At 38.9% G+C, this 11,796-nt stretch overlaps 1 protein-coding gene across 1 annotated transcript in view; it reads right to left on the bottom strand.

Moving 5' to 3' along the window:
• Positions 1–314: 314 nt before the first annotated feature.
• The window catches only part of SPATA16 (spermatogenesis associated 16), a 191,173-nt gene continuing 179,691 nt past the window's right edge, over positions 315–11,796 (bottom strand). The window contains exon 10 of the mRNA XM_037137462.2: positions 315–437. Within this exon, the coding sequence (XP_036993357.2) occupies positions 315–437 (123 nt within the window). The remainder of the gene's footprint in view (positions 438–11,796) is intronic.

Raw genomic sequence — 11,796 nt, 5'->3', positions numbered from 1 at the left:
CACACGATAACCATACTTAGTTATACTGATACACCTTAGTCAATTCTGAAAGAACAAGGCAAGTGAAAAAGGCAGCAATGGTTATTTTATAAACTATTAGAAAAACAAGATGCAGTTGAACAAGAGTCGAGTCAGATTTGTCAGGATCATTTATTGCTGCCAGTCAAGATTAATGAAGTATATAGATCGCCTTTGCTAAAGATGAGCCAGGGGAAGCACGATAGGCCTTAATCACTGAGCTGTCATAGTTGGGCTGGTGGGAGGCCATTGTCCCTTTCTCTGGGACATCTTGTGGTAGTGCCTGCTCCCAGTGACTAGCTTTGCTGCACAGTTTGAAGCCGCTTCATTTTGGTTTTTTGCCTTCGAGCAGTTCTCAGTTTTTTAGTTTTTAAGAAATTATCCTCCAACTGGTATAGAAAGTCTTCAATGCATCCAACCTAGAAGAAATAGATACAAGATTTGTTGTTGTTTTCCCGAGTTTTGTATACATTGGAAAATGGTGAGGTATTAAAATTAAATGGCACATGCAGGTCCATGTTGGCACAGAATGGGTAGAGACAAAAAGGATGAAATTCAAAAGGCTCCTCCTGTGTCCATTTTGGGTCCCTCTGTTTTAGGAATGCAAAGTAGGCTTGCGGGAGTTGGCTTTACCACGCAGTCCTCCCTACTGGGTATGAGAATTGCTCACTGTCTTCAATGGTCAGTAATGCCAGGGATTTCAAAAAGAAGTGAATAGTGGAAAATTAACCAGTTATCCAAAAGAATAAACAAAAGAAACCCACTTCCTTGAAGTCAGAGATTATTTGTATGTCCAAGGCCAACTGTCCCAGGGAGAAAAATGAATAGTCCACACTGTCTTAGTAAGAACTATTTTTTTAAATCAACAGCAAAATTTAAAAAGTAAATTTTCTTTAAAAATGCTATACCCCAGGAAGTAAGGTAAAATAATGAATACAAATCAATAATCCTTAAAAATAAAATATTAGTCTTTCTCCAAAAAAATAATTAGTCAGTGACAGTTGAATGTATTATACAATCTGCCAGAAAGAACTGTAGAATAAAACAATTTACATGTGTGCTGAGTTGAGCCCTCATGAAAGTCTGTAGGTGTAACAATTCATACTTAACCCTGACTGCTGAGACCTACTTACTACACAAGCTTAAAGTCATTAAGAGAAGAATACATTGTCATAAAGTTAGCTAAAGGTGCACAAATATATTATCTACTTAAGATAAAAGCACTTACAACTTCAATTTTTCAATTTTGAGTTCTACTTTTAAATCCTTTGATTTATCATTCACTGTGATATCAAAATGAAAATTCAGATTGTCAAAAGAGAAAAATAAATGGTAGCACTCATCTATATGTTATTCTTAGGTCTTAATATCACCCAGGTGATGTAAACTGGTCTTTTGTTCATTGGTCTTTTTTTTTTAAAGAAAATACGTTTTTTGAAAATTTAAAATTACTGCTGGTAAATTTCTTCAAAGGGACATTGTTGAATACAATGTCTGATCATTGCAACAATCATCAAAATAATGGGACAGATCATTTCTATATCTTGTCATGAAGTCAATGCATTATTCTATGTATTTCACATATTTATATGCAACTTACACCAAAATCATAAGTAAAAAGTTAACATTGAGCACAGTTAAAACAAACATAATGAATGGCACTTTACTGTTATTTTAATAGTTGAGTTGATGGTTCATGTTATCTGTACTGATACTTTATTTATTTATCTATTTATTTATTTATTTTAATGTTTTTAAAAATCTTCACCTGTGGATATGTTTATTGACTTTAGAGAGAGAAGAAGGGAGAGAGGGAGGGTGGGGGAGAGAGAGGGAGGGGGAAAGAGGAACAGAGAGAGAGAGAGAGGAACAGAGAGAGATTGCAATTAGCCTAAATGCAATTTAAAATTACAATCCTAAACAACAAAAAAGCTTTCTTCGATGAAACAGAAAAACAATTGTTTAAAACTATTTATTATGTGGCTGTTGTCTTTTATTTCTTTAATTGTGTTATTGGAATAGAGAGTATGGTCTAATTAGGCCGTGAGGTCGAGGGTACAAACTACATGCATGTCTCACCTGGCACGTGTCCACCTCCTACCTGGTCTATCTACATGCTGACGTTCCAACTCATTCTCCTAATGATACTGGACCAATCTTTTAACAATGCAATCTCAATCACATTGTTCCCCTGCTTAAAATAAGTAGATTCCCAAACCCTAAAATGGCTTATATGGCCATGGACAATCTGGTTCATTTGTGTCACTCTGCTAGCTTTGGCCATGTGGTACATCTCTCAGTTATTTGAGCAGAGCTGTGCAGTGTTCTCCACACCCTTGACCCTCCTAATGCAATGTCCTCTGATGAATACTCCCATCTGAACCCTTACATATTCTTTACATTTCGAGTTCAACATCAGTGCCTCAGGGAAGTCTTTCTGGGTAGCCCAGACAAAATTGGATCTCTCAGTAACATATTTCCATAGCAACCCATTCATTTCTTTGCATATTATGATGTTTCTTAATAATTGATAATGATTTATATAATATTTGTCTTCCTAACTGCGCTTTAATCTCCATTAGGCAGAACCCAGGTCCATGTTGTCCACTAGTCCCAGCACCTAGGATGTAGTAGACCCTCATTAAAAATCCTATCTGATAATAGAGCTGAAAACATTCAGAAACCAATGTGTCTTTCCAAAGTGATCTTGGCATGGAACATATCAGAAGGCTCTCATTTCTCTTACAGGTTAATAATCACTGCTTCCATATGCCATTATCATTCTACTAGCATGGTTGGGCTTTGAGACCCTCAAGGCAAGGTGATAACAGGGTATGGTCTCCATACTTGAAACAGCCAGGGATAGAAAGGGTGCTGAATAAGGAGTAGGAGTGTAGAGTCCTGCTCTTAGCCAGGCTTATAATCCTGACCTGTGGCCCTGTAGAAGTCATTTGGCCTTTCTGAGCTTCAGTTTTCACCAGCATTTTGTGAGAAAAGGGTTAGCCTAGCAATTTTCAAGGACACACCAAGCTAAAAAATTCCATGATTTGTATTCATAGCTCAGGTAGTCCAGTCTTAAGAGGAGCCCTCCCATTTTTCAACCCAGAGGCTATTCTTTCAGAGGATACCACTAGACGAATGACCCAATATGCAGGAGAGTAGCTTAATTTTAGATTCTGTACTTACTGAAGTGTGGGAGAGCTGCAACATGTTTTTAGTAAAGCTGGTTTTTTATTTTCTCTTTTTAAGTCAAGGAAAGAAAAATGCTGGTTGAAGAGAAAATAGATTCATATAACTAAGAGGAGCAGATTGCAAATGATAGAAACTTCTATAAAGCCCTTAGGGATATAAAACACAAAGAAATATGTAAGCATGTAAGGAAGAAAATGAGCCAGTTTTTGGAGCAGCAGCCCTATTAGACTTTCCTTTTGGTCCAGAATCTATGGTACTTGCTTAACTATATCAGATAGTCTACTTGGTCATTGTGGGTCTATTTTTTCCCATTTGCAAAGTGGGCAGATACCATTGCTGGGTGTATCTATATATTCCAAAGCTCTTTTGGCATTACAGAGATATGAACAGCTGACAACATGAGCTTGCAGAGAACTTGGGGATATCATAAGATCAAGGGAAATTAGTGGTCTCAGTAGGAGACCAGATTCTCCTGTATTGTATGGCTACCAGCTATATTCCACATCAGAAAGTAAGCAAATGGTTATCAACTCTTTTCTCAGGACCTTTCAATTCTTATATACAAAAGTCTGTCAGTCATGATTTACTGTAGATTCAAAAAGTTCAGAACAAAGATGACTATGAAACTCAAAAAAAGAAGACAGCTTAAGAATACAGAAAATCTCAAAATTCTAACAGCACAAAGACATTATCAATTTCTTCCTACATATCTTAGGAAGAAATGTAGAGGCAACTAAATAGACCAATGTTATAGGGAAGTTTCTAAATTTTCTAAAAGCCCAGATTTCAAAGGAAGTACATTCATCCTCTTGCACAAATATTTATTGAGTATCTACTTTGTATTTGGCACTGGACTAGGATGAGCAAAAATATCAACATGTGTGTTTGTGAAGAGCTCATATTCATGTAGAAGAGGAAGTTAATGACATACTACTACAATACAGCATAACTGTTTATGTAAGAAATATGTACGAAGAGTTCTGTTGGAAGAAATGTCAGAACAGTGAATTCTGTCTGCAGGAATAAGGAGGTGCGTCAGAGGTTACAGGAGTCTTTACAAGGATAAGAAGCACATTCCGGACAGAGGAAAAGGCATCAATACCAGCAAGGTTGTAAAAGAACCTGGGCTGTTTGACAGGGATGAGTCATTTATGGCATAGATGTTGGCAGGTGAGGGGACTGGGAGTAGAGACATGTAGCAGGAGATACAGACTGGGGTCAGCTTGTAAAAAGTTGAAAATATTTAGCTATATGGTTAGAAAGAAAAATCTGTTGTCATTATGTGGAGTGAAATGCAACAAGAAAACTAAAAGTGGGTGAATCAACTGAGATATGAAAACTACAACCAGGGCCTCAGTCAAGGATTTAAGAGACATTTAGAAAGTAACAACTATAGGCAGTGAAAAATTCCGAGTTGGGATAAGAAGGCAGGCAGAGTTAGGAATGACTGTGAAGTCTCTAACTTGAGATAATGATCACATCTTAATGAGGTAAGAAATGCAATTAGATGAACGGTTTCAGGGAAAAAGAATGGATTTGATTAGTGACAAAGACAAAGTATATAAAAGTGCACATAATCAGGAATGTGTTAAAAAATGGACCTATATGATAGTCTAGTCCTAGGGTAAAAGCTAGAATGATACAAAACTCCAAACTGAAAAGTAAAAAACAACCACTGTTTTATAGTTTACCATGTAAGAAGCATTCCAGAAGTTGAAAAGTACTAAGAGAACAAACAGAAGAAGGATGTTTTCCATTATCAGGACCAAAAGGGGTCATGGCAGAGTTCTGGCCTACTGCTGAAGTCAGGTATATCTGGGCTGAAATCCCAGCTGCAGCACTTTCTTGGCTTGTGACTTTGAGCAAACTTATTGCACTCCTTGGAACCCAAGTTTCCTCATCTATCAATAGTTCCACAGGGTCCTAGGGAGATTAAATTAAACAATTATGTGACATATTTGTATAGGTCTGAATTGTTATTATTAAGTAGTAGTATTAATTCCAGAATCTGAAAGTATATAGCCATACATGGGAAATAACATAAGTAAATGAAAAAATAATTCATAGATAAGTGACATAAAACAAAAAGCTAAGCAATTTTATCTACCAGTCACTGTGGTTTTGGCTTTTCCTTGGTGGGGGGATGTGAAACTGTTTATACGGTTTTACAACTGTATAAACATGGAACAGACTTCAGGGTGAGGTATGGCAACCCTCATCACTAGAAATTGCAAATCAAACATATAGGCAACTCTTTGGGGGGCATGAAGTATTCCTGAGTCATGTGTGAGCTGGAGGTTGGACTAAATAAACTTTTAAAATCCATTCTGTCTTTGAAGTACTAATTTTATAATTCTGGTTAGGCCTGGATCCACTCTATGGAAATGTGCTCCGTGGAAGAAGGACACATCGTAGTGTGCCTTGTACCGCAAGGAGAAGCAGCACTGTGAAAAGAGAGAGGGGTCCAGCCACTTCCATTGTGACTTTGTCTAAAATGAAAGGCACTGAGCTGGTTAATGTAAACATCCATAGGTTCCTATAAGACCTATATATTGTTCTCCAGATGTATCGGAATTTTATCTTGCATCCAAAGGGTCCCCTGTGATGGATCAGCTTAACTCCAGAAGGTAGTTCACAGCATCCTTTCTTTCTCATCCAATAATTGCATCAGATTATTTACTGGTACTAAAAAATTTTTCAGTTAATGATTTTATTTTTTCTCAAAATTTAGGATTTTCTATTGGATTCCAGGATAAAATACAATATTATTACAGATTAAAATAACATTTTTCCCCACATACAACTACTTCATAGTCACTTTTGGTACAGGCATGCTGAAATGTACTTGAATATTTTCTCCAATAGCCCTTTACTGTAAAATGGGTTTCTATCTTACATATCCAGCATAGACTTCGATGTAGGTGGAAAGTGTGGGGATGTCCCGGGGTCAGGTGACCCTCTGTGCACTGGAGAGCTTTCTTGTGAGGGAGGATTGCTATTAGCTTCATTTGTACATAGATCCAACTTATTTGCATTTGGTAATTGAAGGCAAGTGAAAGCGACTTTGATTATTGCGTACAGGCTGGCCATGACACCAAGGGCATTGCTAAGCAAGAAACTGAGTTTCAGGGCCACATAGAATTAGGAATGGGACAAACTAAGGAAACAAATGACAAGAAGCTCAATGTGAGTAAAGCTGATGAGAGATGATAACAATGAAGGGACAGCACAGCCTAATAGAACTTTGAAAGTGGTGTCATTCCAATGTGGCAGATGAGAAGGAGCGTCTCTACAAAGATTCGGGTGGCATTTTTCCTTTTAAAGTGATTTAAAATCAAATGTTACTGTGATAAGTTGAATTTTATTTCCTCCCAGATTCATAAGTTGAAGACTTAACTCCCAGTATTTCGCGATGGGCTCTTTACAGAGGTAATCAACTTAAAATGAGGTCGTTGGCACGGGCCCTAACCCAAAATGCTGATGTCCTTATAGGAAAGGGTACTTCGGACACAGACACACACACAGGGTGGATGCATGTAAAGATGAAAGTGGAGATCAGGGTGATGCTCCTACAAGCCAAGGTACCATAAAGATTGCCAGCAAGTAACCAAAAGCTACGGGGGTGGCATGGGACTGATTTTCCTGATGACACTTGAATCTCAGATTTCCCGCCTCCAGAACCATGAGACAATAAATTGTTCTAGCCACTCCATTTCCCCAGCAAACTATTGTCACTACTAAGTGATAAAATAAAAGGAAGCTCAATTAAGTCATAATTTTTCCCTGAAACGTGACTTGGATGCTTTCTAGAATTCATGTCTCCTGCTGTCTGATGTGTACTACTTGGTTGGTGCCCCCTGCAGGGGCTAAAGCATGTACCTTGGGAAGCAGGGTGGTTTCTTTCCAATAACAGCAGGGAGAGGAAGTTAATCTCAAACACGAGAGTACTGGCAGATAAGACTGAGAAAAAAGACACTAAGATTGAATTGGTTTTCTCTCTTGGATTTGATCTAGTCTGGATCAAGGAGAGGGCATTAGGCATGTTTATAGGGGTTTGTTTGCACATGTTCATGCCTCAGGAATTCGCTGCTCAAAGGGTTTTTTTCTTCTCAGTAAATCTTTTAAAAGTGCCTCTTAAGGAAGAAACAAGTAGATGGAATAAGAATCGGATTCTTCAGGAATAAATATCAGGTTCGTATAACTGCAGGGATGGTTACGGAATGAGAATGTGTTCCCAGCGATCAGCAGTGTGGACCAAGAGTCTTTGGCAAAACTGACGTTCCACTCCGCCACAGCGGGTTTGGTAATGTTAGTTTGTTTGCTCTGTTCCAGTTTAGTTTCCAGACCAAACGCTTTTAAATATTTATCATCCGAAATGGTTTGAATGTTAATTCTAATTAGAATTACAATTGTTTTCAAACAGGCTTGAAATTAATTTCCAAAGTAAAGTCAGTTTTCAAAACGAAGTTGTTTCTGCTCTCATAATATAGTATTTTTCTGTAGCTTTTGGCTACTGTTCAGACAAGAGAAACAAGCCCTATATTTCTCCTTTTCATTTAGAGAATTTGGTATGCTGTTCAGTGTTTTAGTCATAAAAGAACAATGTGAAATCTGAGGCACCTATTGCCAAGATGTTACCAAATGACCAAAAAACATCCTTCTCAACTGTATTATCAACTCTTAATTGAAAATGTCTCTAATGATACCACTTTTTATTATGTTCAGTATAGAGTTAAAGAACATTACAAAACCTTGCTATCATTTTGTCCAGGAAATCTCATATCACAGCTGTTTAAAAGTTTATTTTTCAACATTTAATGGCATAGATTGTTTTTAAGGTTTGAATATATTTTTAAACTTTTTATTTTGACATAATTGTAGATTTACAGGCATCAGCAAGTAGTAGTAGAAAAAGACTCTTTGTGCCTCTTATGGAGTTTGCCCCAGTGATAACATTTTGCAAAAGGGCAGTAGAACGCCATGGCCAGGAAGTCCACTCAAAATACAAGACAGTCCCATTACCAGGAAGATCTCTCATGCTGCCCTTTTATGGCTACATCCATTTTCCTCCTGGCCCTACCCTCTCTAACCCCTGGCAAGCACTAATCTCTTGTCCATTTCTATATTTGTCATTTTAGGACAGTTATATAAATGAAATCACGTAGCATTGGCCAGTTTGGCTCATTTGGTTGCAGTGCTGGCCCTGTAACCAAAAGGTTGTGGGTTCTATTCCCAGTTAGGGAACATCCTAGGTTACAGGTTGGGTCCTCGTTCAGTCCCAGGGTGTGCCATCCCCGGTCAGGGCACATATTGGAGGTAACCGATGGATGCTTCTCTCTCTTCCTTCCTTTTTCCCTTCCTCTCTCTATAATTAAATAGCAATGGAAAAATATCCTTGGGCAAAGATAGAAATATAAAAAATGAAATAATGCAGTCCATAATTTCATGCTTCTCTGGAGATTGGTTCAGGTTGTTGCACGTACCAATAGTTTGTTCCTTTATATTGGTTAGCAGTATTCCATGGTATGGGTGTACCAGTTTCACTATCGGCCCTTTGAAGGATATCTATGTTACTTCCAGTGTTTGGCTATGCGAATTAAGTGGCCATAAACATTTGTGTAAGATCTTTCTGTGTGAACATAAGACTTCTTAGGGATGCATGCCTGGGAGTGTAAATGCTAGGCTCTATGAGAGTTGCATATTTAGTCTTTTTTTATGGTTTAAGCAACAATGAACATTTATTTCCTACAATTTATGAGTGCTAGAAATTTGGGAATGGTTTACTCAGGTGGGTCTGGCTCCATTTCCCCTGAGGCTGCAGTGAGCATGTGAGCCCAGACACAGGCATCTGGAGGCTTCTGTTCACTTCCGGGAGGCTGGCCCACCTGGCTGGCCGATGGATGCTGGCTGTTCCCTAGGGCTGCAGGAGTGTCCTCACAGCGTGCAAGGCGAATCTCCCTTTGTTTTGAGGGTATTTTAAACGTTATCATATGGTTTTCTACATTGGTTATACCACTTTCCATTTATACCAGCAATGTATGAGTGGTCCAATTCCTCATCATGCTCAACAGCATTTAGTATTGACACTGTTTTTTATGCTAGCCCATTTTGATAGGTGTGTAGTGACTTATTTTATTCTGGTTTTAATTTGCATGATTTCTATTATTTTAAATTTGCTAAGGTGTGTTTTATGGGTGATCTTGGTAAGTGAGCAATAGTAATAGCAACAACATATTTGATTGTGTATGCTTACGTACATATCATATACACATGCTTACATTAAGTGAAATGAATGACCACAATAATAGAAGGGCTGGGAAAAAAACTCTGATTATTTTGTTAATATAAACTATTCACACCACCTATGTAGTGGTAGAGTGTTATTTTAAAGTGGACAGTGATTAGTTATAAATGCATATGGCAAACTTTGGAGCAACCACTAAAAAAAGTAAAATAGGAGTACAGCTGATAATGTTAAGAAAGCAGAGAAAATGAAATCACATAATATAATCAGTTAAAGTCCCAAAAGCAGAAAGAGTGGAAGGCTGTTTATGTCTTTGTAAACATTTGGTAAGTAGAGTACAGGGTGCAGGATGGTGACAAGCAGTTCCACAAAAGACTGCAAGGAAGATTAGAATAGACGCATTTACTGGTCGTAGGTCCTGGTGGAAGTACACAGCATCCTCTGGAGGGGCCACACAGGAGGACAAGCGGGGAGACAGACAGACCTGGGGCACATGCCTGTGTTTGGGTCCCTGGGTGGTGGTCAGATTGGGTGGTGTCAGGGTCCTCCCATTAGCTCGCAGATTCTTTCCTCTGCCCCCTTCATTCTGCTGCTGAGCCCCTCCAGTGAGCTGCTTTTTAGATGTTAGCAATGGTCTTTTTCAGTTCTAAAATTTCTATTTGGCTCTTAAATAACTCTATTTTTTATTCCTTTGAAACTTCTTATTTCTTTGCTGAGACTCAATTTTTTCATTTATTTTAAGGCGTTTGTAAATTGTCATTGCTCATTAAAATATTTTTATGATGGTGTTTTAAAATCTTTGTCAGAGAGTTCTGATATCTCTAATGCCTCGGTGTTAGCATCTATTGATTATCGTTCTTCACTCAGTTTGAGATCTTCCTGATTCTTGGTATGATGCGTGGGCTATGACTGAAATAGGGGCATTTTGGGTTTTATGTTATGACTCACTGGATCTTACCTAGAACTTTGGTTTAGCTGGATCTTTCCAATGCTGCTGTCACAGGGATGGGAGACGCACTCCCAGGTAAGGATAGAAGTTTAGGTTCTCCATTCAGCCTCCACTGATACCTGAGCAAGGGGCTTCCCATGACTTCTGGGTGGGGGATGAGCATTCAAGCTCTTCAGTAGGTTTCCACTGACACCTCGCCAGCTGGGAGGGGGAGGAACCTCATCCCTGCTCCCATGTGGCCTCCGCTGACATCATACTGAGGTGGGAGGTTCGTGATAGTTGGCAGGTGGTGAAAATCCTGACTCTCTACTAGGCTTCCTCTGACAACATGCTACCAGGGGGGAAAGGAAAGGGAGAGCCTTACCATCCAGTGGCGCTGGAAGTACAGGCTCCTTATTTGGTCTTCTCCAACACCACCTCATTAGGATGGGAAGACTGGGATGCCTCACTATAGCCTAGGAAGGGTAGAAGGCTACTCCTCACTTGGCTTTGGCTGACCTGGGTTGGGGTTGGAAGGCAATTTTGTCTGCGGTGTGTGGCTGGAGTAGGAAGAGTCCTGTCTAAGAGCTTACTGTCTTGCTGTGCTTCCCTTTTTTCATCCTTTGGCTACAGAAAGCAGGATCTTGGGAGGGTGCTGATTTGGTCTGCATGTGTTAGCATTTCTGGGTTACCAGCTTCTGCAGCAACAAGTGCAGGATGTATGAAGCAAACGACAACCACAAAAGCTGTTGAATTTGCCACAACATCATTCCTCAGGTCCCACATCCCTAGGTTGTCTGCCTTTTTCTTTCTACCTTTTTAAGTTGTACTTAATGGGAGGAATAGGAAAAAGCATGTTTAATCTATATTCTCAGAAGTAGAAATCTGCTATCACTGCTTTTATAATAAACAATTTTTGAGCCCCATACCTCAGGAGAACATACTTTCATTTCTTGAATTAATTTTCTTAGTTGCTTCTAAATATCTTTAACATTATGATGAAGTAAATTACTGTGAAGCAGAAGGGGTCCTCTCTCCAATTAAGAGGACTTGGGAAGTTAAATGCTTCTCAAATTCCTTTGAATTCAATGAGAGAAGGGCCTGTTTCTCTAGGCTGGGATCTCTCTAACATAGGTCCACAGTCACCTCTTCACCAGCCATCTCACGCTCCTTTTCTCTCTAGTACAAAGCCATTTTGGCAGAGGACACATAAGGTTTACACAGAGTTTTGACGATGCTAAGAGAAAAGGGTGTGTTTTTGCTTACAGCATTTGCATGTGTTTTAGATTATGCTCTTGTCCTCTCGTCTACATGCACCATTTCAAGACGGTCATAATCAGAGTAACAAATGACTCATATCTTCCTTCAGGGCTTCATGTAAAGGCACATTCATTTTTGCCCTTTTCCAAAAGAT

This window comes from Artibeus jamaicensis, unplaced genomic scaffold, assembly GCF_021234435.1.
Source record: "Artibeus jamaicensis isolate MK-2021 breed Jamaican fruit bat unplaced genomic scaffold, CSHL_Jam_final scaffold_474, whole genome shotgun sequence".
In the NCBI taxonomy this organism is placed as follows: Eukaryota; Metazoa; Chordata; class Mammalia; order Chiroptera; family Phyllostomidae; genus Artibeus; species Artibeus jamaicensis.
The sequence above is the reverse complement of the archived record's forward strand: the minus strand, read 5'-3'. Positions and strand labels throughout refer to the sequence as shown.